General features: G+C 26.8%; 1 protein-coding gene across 1 annotated transcript; it reads left to right on the top strand.

The window, feature by feature from the left end:
- Nucleotides 1–6,103: 6,103 nt before the first annotated feature.
- Nucleotides 6,104–12,958, top strand: Phum_PHUM100000 (Speract receptor precursor, putative; the record flags this gene model as incomplete). Its single annotated transcript, XM_002423927.1, has 15 exons — nt 6,104–6,466; nt 6,981–7,290; nt 8,731–9,060; nt 9,195–9,333; nt 9,595–9,739; nt 9,819–9,909; nt 9,985–10,174; nt 10,269–10,449; nt 10,527–10,875; nt 10,952–11,159; nt 11,233–11,367; nt 11,455–11,788; nt 11,866–12,139; nt 12,488–12,861; nt 12,920–12,958. 15 exons carry the CDS (start codon nt 6,104–6,106, stop codon nt 12,956–12,958), a joined length of 3,462 nt encoding a protein of 1,153 aa, XP_002423972.1.
- Between the last annotated feature and the right edge of the window lie 1,521 nt (nt 12,959–14,479).

The raw sequence follows: 14,479 nt of genomic DNA, 5'->3' as shown, positions 1-14,479 counted from the left end.
AAATGGTGGAAATTGTTTTTTTTTGTATATCCGAATCATCGATAAATCGTTCGATAATCGAAATTTTCTTTTTAATTTATTTTTTTCTCAGTCTTTATTTATTTATTTATTTATGACGTTTTTTCTACATCGTGAATTTCACGATTTTGAATCATTTATTATTTATTAATCGATAAATTTGTTTTTTTTTCCTTTTCTACACGATTAAATTAATTTTATTACTCTTGTAAAATTTCATTAACGATCATTATAAAATAATAATAATAATAATAATAATGATGATGATAAAATTTTAAATAATATAAAATAATTATTATTATCGATTAAAAAAATTTCTTTCACTTTCAATAAATCACACGGGAAAATTTAAATTATTCAATTTATTATTATTATTATTATTATTACTATTTCACATTCAATTATTGACGAGTTTATTATGTGATTGTGTCGTGAAAATTTATTCCAAGTTTTTCATTCTTAATTTTCTTCTTCATAAGTTAAAACGAAAATTTTTTTTTTGCGAATAAGTGTAACTGCCTGAATAAAAATAGTAAAATTCATACTTTTAAAATGACTTATTTACCCGTTGGGATCAAATGACTCGTGAGGGTCTTTTAAAAATAAAAAAAAAACTCATTACCCACGCATTGTTGTTGTTATGTAAAATCAAATGAGTAACTTTCCGCGTGTACTTTTTTAAATTTACGATAATAATTTGAAAAAAATTTTCTTTTTCCAGAAAATAATTATTACATCGCCGGAAAAACTAGATTATTATTACGAAAATTTTGATACTTAAATCATAAATAATTATATTTAAAAATTAAACTATTAAATAAATAAATTTATTTTGACACGAACACACACGCACTCGAATGCGTTTTTATTACTATTATTATCATTATTATCACGATAGTAATAAAAACCCATGAAATAATTTAAGGTTATTAATTATTTAATAATAAATAATCTACCGAAAAAAAAAGAAAAACGTGAGAGTTATTATTTATTAACGTTTTCGTAATGTGATTATAATTGATGAAGTCGCCATTTTTTTTTTTTTTATGCGAGTAAATAAAAAAAAAAAAAGATTCGAAGTAGTTTTTTTTTTTGGTAAAAACATTGATGCCAACATTACAATTTAATTTTAATAATATGAAATAATAATAATAAAAGTGTAAAACAATTTTCATTAACAAATAACGAAGGGAAATTTTTTTTTTTTTTTTTTTTTTTTACACGAAAGAATTTTTGTTATTTCATGTTGGCTGAAGTGAAGAATTAAATTTACGATTTAAACGAAGTAAAATTTAAAAAGAGTAAAAGGATTTTTAACAAAGGAAAGGTCATGAAAAAACTTATGTAAACGTGGAATTTACAAATAAATATTGTTCAGATAGACGAAAAAAATTTTTTTCTCGTCTACTCTGACGTAAAATATTTTGAAACTGACCAGGGAACTGACATCGAAAATATTTTTCTTTTTCTTCTTCCACTGCACTTTTTCACGCCAAAAAATAAAAAATAAATTTAAATAAAACTTAATAAACTAAAATAAACTTAAAAAACGAAATAAAAAAGTTTTTAATAAGTTAATTAATAAGAAAAAAAATCGAAAAATTAAAAAGTAGAAAATGTTTTTTCTACTGACACGATTAAAACTTTTTTTTTTTTTCGAGAAACGTGGCGCGAAAAAAAAAACAATAAATTAATTAAGTTATTTAAAATTGTGGTTTGGCTTTAAAATAATAATAATAATAATAATAATAATAATGGTGATAATAATGACGTCAAAAAAAAAATTTTTGTTTTTTTGTTTCAGACGCTGTCGTAAATTTTTTTCATCGAGGTCATTAAACTCACTTTTCCAAAAAAAAAAAAAAAGGAAAAGGAAAATTCAAAGGATGGAAAAATCCGGGTGGAAAAATTACCTTTTGGAATGTTTTTTTTTTTTCAAAAAGTGAATAAGTAAACGAAGAAGGAGAAAAAGAGGAAGAAGAAGGAGAAAAAAAAATAAATCTCGAGCTTAAAAGGTAAAAAATTATTAATTAGTAAAATAATTTAACCTTTGACCTCCAAAAGTGAAAAAAAAGGTAAAGGAAAAAAGGTGTAAAAATTTAATCGTTATACAAACTTTTTTTTTCTTATTATTATAATAATTCCCTCTCGTTTTGTTTGTTTTTGTTTTCCAACGCTTGGCAGCATTTGTTTTCAAATCTAATGACGTCATCATTTCAACCCCCTTCCCCATTTTCCATTAATTATATTTGTTTTTTTTTTTAAATTCGAAAACAAATAAATAAATAAATTTTTAACAAGATTTAAATTGATTTAAACTGATTTAAAAATTTATTTGTCGGTCGCAAAACAGAAAAAAATTCATTTCTTTTTTACTAACGCCACGTTCTAATTCCACGTCGCTTTATCAAACGTTTTTTTTTTTTTTTTTAATATTTTCTCGCGATCGTATTCATTCACATTTCCTTTGTGGCAAATAATTACGCGATTCATTTTCTTTTCTTACTTTTTTTTTGTCATCGAGTCGAAGTGATGATGATAATAATAATAAAAAAAAGCAGAAGACATTTTTTTCTCTTTTCTTTCTTTCTTTTGCAACGATAAAATTATTTTTTATGTTTTTATATTTTTTTTTTTTTCATTCTTCTTCCATAGATCGTTTCAACATATTTCGTTTGTTATTTTCTTTATGTTTTCGTAATGGCATATTTATTATTATTATCATTATTATTATGACACTCATGGTTATTATTATTATTATCATTTTTCATTTTTCTTCTTTTTTGACGTTGCCTTTTTTTTTACTAAACTAATTGTTTTCTTTTTTTTCTTTTTTTTTAATGGGAGAGAAAGTAAGGAAACGTTCGCATTTTTTTTTCGGTGTACTATTTCTAATCTTTTTTACCTTTCACTTCTTTCTTTTTATTTTAGATTAACAAAATTATGTTATGCCGACGTATCGTGTTTTTTTAAAAAAAAATTTTCCGAATTTTCCGAATTTTTTTTTTAGAAATTTAATACTTAGACGATTGGGATAATCGAAAAGGAAAGTACAAAAAAAAAAAAATTACATTATTTCATTTTTTCTATGTTTCAAATCGACATTAATTAAAACGGAAATTTTTTTTTTATGTTTTTGTTTGTTCGTTTGTTTTTTTGTTTGTTTGTTTGTTTGTTTCCCGGTTTCTTCTTAGTAAGTCGGTTTAGAATTTTTTTTTTTTAACGGATTTAAAAAAATTATTTTCGCGGCATTGACATTAAAAAAAAATCTTTTTTTTTATATAAATGGGAGTGTCGATGATTATTAAATGTGGGGACCACCATTGTTCTCCTCCACCTAAATTTATTTATTTAAAATAAAAAATGTCAAAGACCCACCATATTTTTAACAAACAATATGGCCGCCGTTATGCCCGCTCTCGCCAATATTTATATATTTTTTTTTTTTTTTATAAAATTATCATAATTAAGTAATTGTAATTCTAAATTTATTTTCTCCTCGTTGTTTATCTTTTTTTCATTTACATTATTATTATTATTATTTTTAATTAAAAATTATTATTATTATTATTATTATTATTAAAATTTAATAAATGCGATTTATTTATTTTTTTTATTTAAATTCATTAATATAAAAATATTTATTACTACGTGGGTAGGTAGGTTAATTAAGAAAAAAAAAAAAACAAAATGGCCGAAGAGTGTTTTAAATAGTTAAGTAGAGGGATGAAAACGAGGGATGATGAATTCTTTTTTTTTTAATTTGTATAAAAAAAAAAAAAAATTTTTTTCTTGTTCGTAATTAAAAGTATTTAAACGGATAAACATACAGAAAAAAAGAGAGAAAGAAAGAAAGAGAGAGAGAGAAAGAGAGAAAGAAAGAAAACTTATTTTACATTCTATTTGTAATGGCTTTTTTTTTTGCTCGTTGAAGCTTGTATAATTATTCAAAGTTCATTGACCCCCACCTTTTTTTTAAATTTATATTTAATTTTGTTTTTTTGTTAAAAAACATAAACATAAACATTTGCGTTTGTGTTTCTGTTTTAATCTGTTATTCTTTCCCGCTTTTTTTTTGTTTTGTTATTGTCTTTAAAAAATTTTTTAAACGAAATGCATAATAATAATAATAATAATGAAAAAGTTTTTATAATAATAATAATAATAATAATAATAATAATAATAATAATAATAGTAATAATAATAATAATAATTTTTAAAAAAAATTATTTAGTCAAAAGTTTTTTAGGAAAATTTTTCTTCGAAAAAAAAAAAAAACAACAATCTATGGCGTTTGAAAAGTTTTGTTCCTTCCTTCTCTCTCTCTCTCTCTCTCTCTCTCTCTTTTTCTCTCTTTCTCGCGTTCTTATTATTTTTTTTTTCCTTCGATAGTAATAATGATAATAATAATTTACAATAGAAAGCTTTCGATTGTTATACGATGAAGTTATCAAGTTTTCACAAATAAAATTTTAGTTTTCAATAATAAAACCCCAGGCTGGCCTTTTTAAATTTTACTTAATGGATAAATCTCGTTAGTGAGAGAGAGAGAGAGAAAAAGAAAACCCTCAGAGATGAAAATTTTTCCTTTTTATATAAAAAAAAAAAAAAAGGAAAAACTTCTCATTAGGTATCAAATATATTTATGTACACTTTTTATAAAATTATTACTTAAATCGTGCAAAAAAAAACGTTTCCGTTTCCTTTCTTTTAAATCCTCTCGATTATCTAAATACACGTCAAAATTACACTCTTAATACAATTTTCAACCCGCATAATTTGTTTTTGAATAAAAATACCCTCATTGCAATTATTATTATTATTATAATTTTAACCGCCATAATTTTTTTTTGTATTATTAATTAATTAAAAACATGGTGGATTAATCGCCGCGAGGAGTGCGAAAAAAAAAAAAATTTTGCGACTTTTTTTTTTTTTTTCAACGCGTACCTGTATTCGTGTGTTTTAATTTAGAAAAACCTTCGATTTAAATTTTTAATTATTTAAGGTAAAGGGTATGACGTCATACAAAGAAACCGATCGTGGCGTGTCAATCAAAGTGTTAAAATCATAATATAACAATTTTGGAAAATTTCATAATCGTTTTTTGATGACGTAATAAAATAATAATGATATCCGTGGCGTGAAATGATGTTTTCTTTTCGTACCTGTTTTTGTTTTTTTTTTGTTAATGTTTTAAAAGGTTTGTTGTTTTTTTCTTTTATGTTTGATTGAAACACAATAATAATAATAATTTTGTTTAATTTGTTGTGCTCACGATAAAATGAAGAAGAAGACAAAAAAAAATGGCGGAAGTAATTAATTGCCTTTCTTTTTTGTAAAGTGTTTTCTACGATGGAAAAAAATCAAATTCCGTCGGGAAATTTTTTTTTTTTTTTTCGAGAGAAAGAGAAAGAGAGAGAGAGAGAGAGGAGGAAGGGGAGGGAAGAGAGAAAACAAAAAATTTTAATAAAATTTTACTTGAAAATCAAAAAAAAAAAAAAAAAAAAAAAAAAAACAGTTGCGACACGTAAAAAAAACAAATTTTTTTCCATTCAACATTTGTCGTTACGTCATTTTGAAAATTTTTTTCCTGGACAAAATAATTATCATACGAAACCCGAAAAAAAAACAAAATGGCGGAATGTGCAATCAAAAAAAAAAAGAAAAAAAATTCAAAAATTTCTGTTTTGAATTTTTTTCTTTTTTTTTTTCTCCCTCTGGAATTTAAAATGAAATTTTTGGTGTCATTTATTTTTGGAATATCAAGCGGGGAAGGGGGAAGGGGGGCTGTCGAAAGTAAATCTCTTTTTGTCTCATCTTAATTTAATTTTCCCTTTTTTTTATTCCCCTCAATCGAAATCAGGAATAAAATTATAATTGATTGACATTTTTTTGTTTTTTGTTCTTTTAAATTTCGTTTGATTTTTTCAATTTAAAAGATTTTACATGTCATGAATACATTTGGAAAAAAAAATTCGTTTCGGACTTGGTTCCTGTTTTTTGTTTTCTTCTCCAGGTTTTTTTTTTTTTTTTCTAGAAAAAAAGGGAAAAATTTAAATACAAAATTTTATTTTCTCATGACATGTGGATAATCTGTTTGAGCATTGCTTCAGTGATATCATTATCGTCAACCGAAGAATACGTATTGGGTTATTTGACGGGATCCCAGAGAAAACCGGGAGATTTGGAATATTCAAGGCCTGGTTTAAGAATATCCGGTGCCATTTCTTATGCCGTTGATAAAATAAATGAAGAATTTATAGAAAAAGGATCGAATCGTAGATTATCATTCATCGTTGCGGAAACTTACGGTGATGAAGAAATAAGCATCGATCAAACGGCTAAATTGTGGAGAGCAAACGTATCCGCTTATATAGGACCACAGGAAACGTGCGTGCACGAGGGTAGAATGGCCGCTTCGTTTAATCTACCAATGATATCATACGTGAGTATTAATTAATTTTATGACGTCATTTATTTATTGAAGGGAAAATATTCTCTCTTTAAAACAGGCCTCGGGGAGGGGGAAGATTTCTTCCGAATAATTTTAACCGCGTTTAAGTCTTTCTAAAAATTATTTAAGCTTTGAATCGATGATGTAGGGATTAATAAAATTTAATTCAACGCCATACGCGCCAGAAATTATTATTATTATTATTTATTTTTGATAAAATGAAAATGGTAAAAATTTGACACGATCGTGAGCGCGTGTCACCGCCGTAAAAAAAAATTTTAAATAACGAGAATAGATGATGATGATGACATGTCACGAAAAAACCTTGACCCTGAAAAAAATTTTTTTTTTTTTTTACTTTCTTTCCGCAATGTCAGATATTTATATATTATTATTTAGGTTTTTCATCGTTCGTACGTGTTTTTTTTTTATTATACACGTGTACAACTGATAAATTTAAATTTTTGTCACGTGTGTTTTTTAAGTTTTATTCGTTTGATTTCAGTTTTGCGCCGATCAAGAAACATCGAATAAAAAATATTTCAGAACTTTTGCTCGTACGAGACCCCCGGATACTCAAATTTCAAAATCGTTGGCTGCACTTTTGCTAGCGTACAATTGGAGAAAAGTTATTTTCTTATATTTGGATTCGGAAAATGACATGTTTCGAAAAGTTGCCGTTACGATAATAAAAACTCTAAAGACTGCTAAAATAACTATATTGCAAACGAAATCTTGGTATTTTCCATATCAGTTTCCATATTCGGAAAATCCTTTTCATCGTTTGGTCGAGGATACTCATCAGGATGCAAGAAGTGAGTAAAAATTTCTCTCTCTCTCTCATTAAATTTAAATTAATTTTAAAAGAATGTTAATCTCGTTTGATGCCTCAAAAAAAAAAAAAAACATTTCGTCGGTTAACAAACAAACAAACAAACAAACAAACAAAAAAATCAAGAGCGCGCGTGTCGTCTGTCAACAACGTCATGACAATTATGTGACGGCTTTAAAAACAAACGCGAAACAAATTTATTCGTACCGGAAATAAAACCCGAATATTTAAATAATACCTATATAACCGGAAGTTATTCGAAAAGAAACTAAATCGTAAAAAAAAACGACGCACACACACACACACATGCGAAATAAAATTATTTAAATCGACAAACGTTTTGTTGTTGTCGTTGTTGTTGTTGTTTGTTTATTAAAATATAAAATTAAATGTGTTTCTGACGCAAATGGTGGAAAATTATATTAAATATATATATATATATATATATATATATATATATATATAAAATTAAATTTCCGGTTTTTGTATTTTATATTCCAAGTCTGGAAATTTCAAATTCAGAAAACGATCGTTATACAAAAAATTTTATTTATTTATTGTTTTTATTATTTATATGTTTGAGTTGTTGTTGTTGTTGTTGTTGTTTGTATTAAAAAATGTCGGAGTGCGTTCTAATTTGTAATCTAATAAAAATTATACCGGTAATAATAAATAAATCAAGTGCAAATAAACGTTTTAATAATTTTAATATCGAGTTTCAAATAAATATTATTATTTTATCTTCCAGCCGATGTGTGTGTGTTTAAAATAATTCCAGTTTAGTAATAATAATAATAATAATTCAAAGAAAAGACATTTTTTTTTTTAAATAATAAATATGTAATGAGAAAGTTTTTTTTGTATGCCCCATTTAAATATTAATTAATTTTATCGTCACATTTTGGAGTCAAGGCCTGGAAAAATTATTTTGGCTTAGTTAATATCCAAAAAAAAAAAAATTTTTTATTTTTTAATTGTTTTTTTTTTATCGTTGGCACAAAACCACGAAGACGACGACGACGACGACATCGCATTTAATAAATCGACGCAATAATCCCAAAAAAAAAAAAGAAAAATTTCTTTCTTTTTTTTTATAATTTTTTTTCGGGAACAAAAAAAATTAATGATTAAAATTCTACGTGCGTAATTAAAAGTATTTAATAATTCGAAGGTTATTTAAAAATAATAATAATAATAATAATAATAAGAAAGTTCTGAAGAATAAAAGAAGAAGAATAAGAAAAAAAAACTGACGGTTTTTTCATTTTTCAATTTTTTTTGTTTTTTGTTCTTGTTGAAAGTTGACGAGCATGTTTTAAAATCGTCCTTTTACGTTCGTCTTTTATTATTATTATTATTATTATTAATAAAGTTCATTTGGCAAACACAGTTTTTAATTTAAATTTTTTTTTAAAATTTTCAGTTTACGTCATACTCGGAAGTCACGATGAACATTTAGGACTTTTAAAAGCCATGGAAGAAAGAAAATTATTAACGGGTGGTAAATATTTCGTCGTCGGCGTGGAATTAGAACAATACGACGATAAAGATCCTGGAAGGTACATGAGAGGATTATTAAGAGACGATATAGATCCAGTCGTCGTGAAAGCATTTGCTAGTTATTTCGGTATCGTACCGACATCACCGATAAACATGCACGACATAAGCGTTAAAGTTAACGAATACATGGAAAAACCGCCATTTAATTTTTCAAATCCCTTTTTTCAATTGGGTATAACGAAAGTGGTGAGTAGTAGTAGTAGTAGTAGTAGCAGCAGCAACAGTAGCAGCAGCAGCAGTAGTAGTAGTAGTTGTAACATTTTTTTCAATTTTATTTTTTTTTACTTTCGAAAATTCATTTCGGATTTTTTTGTTTTCAGATTCCAGCAGAAGCGGGTTATTTATACGATGCCGTTCATTTATACGCGAAAGCTCTTAATCACGTGATTGAAAAAGGTGAGGATCCATTAAATGGGACGGCTATAATTGAAGCTATAAAAGGAACTCATTATCAAAGTGCGATGGGGTACGTTATGATAATAAATTAAAATTTTTTTTTTTTACGAAATTTTTTTATTTATTAATAAATAATAATAATAATAATAATAATTAAATTAATTATTAAATGATATAATGTGACGTTTTTATATACACCAAACTAATAATTATTTTATTGAGATATTATTACGCGTAGGCAAATTCAGGTATATATTCATCCCACGACTTTTTTTTTTTTTACTAATAATTTTTTATCCAGGAGCGTTTGTTTGCTCTTGTTTTTTTTTAGGTACATGGTGTACATAGATGAAAATGGTGATGCCGAAGGGAATTATACGTTATTAGCAAGAAAACCACATCATGAATTACCACAATCTTACGGTTTATATCCCGTAGGTTTGTTTACAAGGGAGAAAAACAATTCGAAATTACCCGTGAGTAGTTGATGAGATAATTTTTTTTTGGTTCCTAAAGTTATTTTTTTCTTTAATTTTCTTTTGTTTAATTGAATAGACATTAGTAGAAACAAGTACAATACACTGGATCGGAAAATATCCTCCAGTTGCAGAACCCGTTTGCGGTTTCAGAGGGAAAAAATGCGTCAGTGAGTATTTTTTGCTGTTGCTGTTGAAAGTTCTCATAAAAATTCTTTAAAAATTAATTCAAATAAAATTTTTAGCGCGCACGAGTCAAATAATGGGAGCCGTTTCCGGTTCAATTTTTTTAGTTCTCGTAATTGCGGGTTTGATATTCTATAGAAATTGGAAATACGAGCAAGAATTAGATAGTTTATTGTGGAAAGTGGATTTTAAAGATATACAAATAAATGAAGATGATGTTACCAACGTATTAGGTGCAAAAATAACCAGGTACGATGATGAAAACAAATTTCCCGTAATAAATACATAAATTTTCTTTTTTTGGCAAAATAAAATTTAAGTTTTATAGATCTCATAATTACAGGGCAACTCATCCTTTAGTTCGTACTAGTCAAGTTTCATTAAGTTCAAATCCTGATGCCGATTTCCGGTATTCAGCTATTTTTACAACAATATGCAGGTACAGGGGAAGATTACTCGCTCTTAAAAGAGTTAAAAAAAAATCAATCGACATGACGAGGAGCATGAAAAAAGAATTAAAAATGGTTTGTTTGCTTATAATGTTCTTCCGTTATGAATTTTGTCTGATGTTCGGATTATTTATTAAATAAAATTTTTTCAGATGAGAGATTTAAGGCACGAAAACCTTAATCCTTTCATTGGAGCGTGTACGGATGCACCTAACATATGCATAATAACAGAATATTGTTCGAGAGGTTCTTTAAGGGATATATTAGAAAACGAAGATGTTAAGTTGGACAACATGTTTGTCGCTTCCCTAGTCGGTGATATTATTCGCGGAATGATTTACCTGCATGATTCTCCAGTTAAATATCATGGAAAATTAAAAACTTCAAATTGTCTGGTAGATTCTCGATGGGTTGTGAAATTATCCGATTTCGGTTTAAGAGAATTTAAAAAAGATTCTGAAGAAGAAGAAGAAGATGGAAATTCTACGCCCAAGTTAGAAGGTATGCATTCGATAAAATTTCATATTAAATTTTTTTTTATTAACGAAAAACCTTTTAACCTTTTTTTTTGTCACAGCCTGCTTGTACAAAAGTCCTGAAATATTACGACTGGAAAATTTAAATGGCGAAGAAGAATTGGGTTCGCAAAAAGGTGACGTTTATTCTTTTAGCATAATTTTGCACGAACTTCACAGTCGTCAGGGACCTTTTGGAAATTGTGGTTTGACACATGCACAAATTTTACAAAAAGTTATTAATCGTGATCCATTACAACCTCCCTTCCGGTACGAACTCTCTCTCTCTCTCTCTCTCTCTCTTATAAATCGATCTATTATAATTGATATTTTTTGTAATTAGGCCTCCGTTGGAAGCACTTGAAAATAGTTTCGATTTTGTACGAGATTGTTTAAAAGAATGTTGGGCAGAAGATCCTGAAATGCGACCTGATTTCAAAGCCATAAGAACAAAATTAAGACCAATGAGGAAAGGCATGTGAGTTTAACAACAATCCTGATAATACATGATGATGATCCGTACCTGAAGTTTTTACATTAAAGAAACGTGATAACTTAATTTTAGGAAACCAAATATTTTTGATAATATGATGGCGATGATGGAAAAATATGCAAATAATCTCGAAGCACTCGTTGATGACAGAACGGATCAATTGATGGAAGAGAAAAAAAAAACTGAAGCTTTACTTTATGAAATGTTACCGAGAACCGTTGCCGAACAACTCAAAAGAGGAAATAAAGTCGAAGCGGAAAATTTTGATTCCGTCACCATTTATTTTAGCGACATAGTCGGTTTCACGGCAATGTCTGCCGAAAGTACGCCATTACAGGTTGTAGATTTTCTTAACGATTTATACACGTGTTTTGATTCGACGATTGAAAATTACGATGTTTATAAGGTAATTCGATTATCTTCTGCTACGAAGAAATCAATTTCCCCCACGATGAAAATATTTAAAACCTTTTTTTTTTGAAGGTGGAAACCATAGGTGATGCTTACATGGTCGTATCTGGACTTCCGATACGAAACGGTGATCAACACGCTGGAGAAATAGCAACAATGTCTTTACACTTACTGGAAGCAGTAGAAAAATTTCAAATAAAACACAGGCCGAACGAGGGTGTTAAATTAAGAATAGGAATACATTCGGGACCTGTTTGTGCAGGGGTTGTAGGTCTTAAAATGCCAAGATATTGTTTGTTCGGTGATACGGTCAACACCGCCAGTCGTATGGAATCAACTGGAAATCGTAAGTGTGTTGCGGTGTGCATAATTATTTTTTATTCAGGGGTACCAATTTTTTTTTTTTTTTTTGTTAAAGGAAACAAACATTTTTAAAAATTATTATTTAACGTTTGTCGATTGTTATTTGTTTGTTGAAAAATTAAATATTTAATACATTTTAAAGATTTATGTATGTTATTTTAACAAAAAAAAAAAAAAAATGGTTAAAGCTGCAATTTCACAACGTTTTTCAAAAACAAACATTTTCAAACGGCCATGAGCTATTTATAAGAATTTCATTTTTTTTTTTTTTGCAAAATTTTTTTTTAAACAAATACAATACAATCAAAAATTTACGTTTGTTATTTTCTAGAAGGACGAATACATTGCAGTTTAGAAACAAAATTATTACTGGAAAAATTAGGAGGTTATAACCTTACGGAAAGAGGAGTCGTGCCGATGAAAGGAAAAGGAAATCAATTCACGTATTGGTTAAAAGGTGAAAATGCCGAAGCGAGAGCTAAAAGATCGGAAGAAAGATCAGCCAGACGTGCTATACTCGCAGGTTCCAAAAACAAAAACAAAACAATACAACAAACAAATCCGAACATTCCGAGAAGCAGTTTAAAAAGTAAACATAAACAAAACGACGTAACGAAAAACAATCCGATATCTCGATGTTCGAGTTTAGATTATCCAAAAAAATTAAGATTTGCAAGATTCGACGGTGAAGAATCATCTCTCGAAGTAATAGCAGACGATTCACCTAAAAAAATGTGTCTTCTCGAACCTTATTTAAATTTAGAACAAATCCGAAGAACGAGTTCATCATGTCCGTGCATAGAAAAATGCGAGACAACAAAAAATCCGTCGAATTTTTTAAATGCGGATTTTACGATATTAACAAACAACAACAACAACAACAACAATTACGCATCATTGAGCGTACCTACATTAAACAATGTTGATTTTAACGAAAATGGCGACAAAAATTTAAAAAAATGCGGTTCGGAAAATCTACCAAGCATAACTCTTTCAACGGATATGGATGATATTAATATCAGTGTACCTTTATTAAAACTTGCCTCTTAAAATAATTTAATTTTTTTTTCCCTCACTCTTTTGTTTGTTTGTTTGTTGTTGTTGTTTAACATCTACAACAATTTTTACATGCATTAAAATAAGAAATAAAAAAAAATTAATTAATTATTTTTGGTAATATTTGCTAACAAACAATTATAATAAAAATCAATGAGAAAGAAAAAAAATTTTTATTTTTATTATCTTATATAAATACATAAATAATTCGATATTCTTATCAATAAACGTTATCAAACGCCTAAAAACGTTAACAATGCATGCCAACCTAAAAAAAAAAAAATTTTTCTTAAAAATGATTTTATAATGAAAATATTATTTTTAATAAATCATTATCATAAATTTAGTAAAAATAAATAAATTAACTGGACAATTTCTTTTTTCACCCCTGAACTAATTATCATTATTATTATTATTATTATTATTATTATTATTATTATTATTAATAAGGGGAAAAAGATCGATTTATGGAAAATTATTACGATGGAATTATTTTATTTACTACAACCAACGTTGGCATAATTTAAATTTAATTTTATAATTAAAAAATTTTTTTTTGAATATCTTTTCGAATTGCCCCCTCCTCCTCCCCTGCTTCCCTCCCTCCTCCCCCTCCTTTTCCTCCTCCCACTGCCTCCCTTCCTCCCTCCCTTCCCCCCTAAATTTAAAGACTGTAAAAATAGTTTTTTTTTTTTTTTTTTTTTAAAAAAAATTACAATTTATTTTTATTATTAACGATTAATTTTTTTTATTTTTTCGAGTTTATTATTATTATTATTACTATTATATTACGGTAAGAAAAGCAGTAATAAAAAAAAAATTTACGATTTGATGTGCGCAATTAACAAACAATTAAAAAAAAAAAAAAATTGGAATGTTTAAAATTGTGCAAAGCGTAAATAGTAAATAAATAAAAAAAAACGCGGCGTAATTATAAAAGTAAATTTGTAAGAAAAATCAAATAATTAAATTATTATTATTATTATTATTATTATTAATTATTAATTATTAATTAGTACGATTTAATTTTATTAAATATATATGCGTAAGAAAAAATAAAATTATGTTAAGTAAAAAAATAACAAAAAAACTTTATGATGATCCCTCGAATTTTAAATTAATTATTAATTGAATGAGATACGTAATGAGAATTAAACGACAAGAAAAGACTTCTTACAATTGATTTAATAAACATGAATGCTTCTAAATAAAATCTACTCATTCAGTGAACGAGCATACGCGGATGGATACCGACTAGAAAGAAAGA

The sequence above is a fragment of the Pediculus humanus genome, genomic scaffold (assembly GCF_000006295.1).
Source record: "Pediculus humanus corporis 1103172107453 genomic scaffold, whole genome shotgun sequence".
NCBI classification, from domain to species: domain Eukaryota; kingdom Metazoa; phylum Arthropoda; class Insecta; order Psocodea; family Pediculidae; genus Pediculus; species Pediculus humanus.
This window is presented reverse-complemented; position numbering and strand designations above follow the sequence as displayed.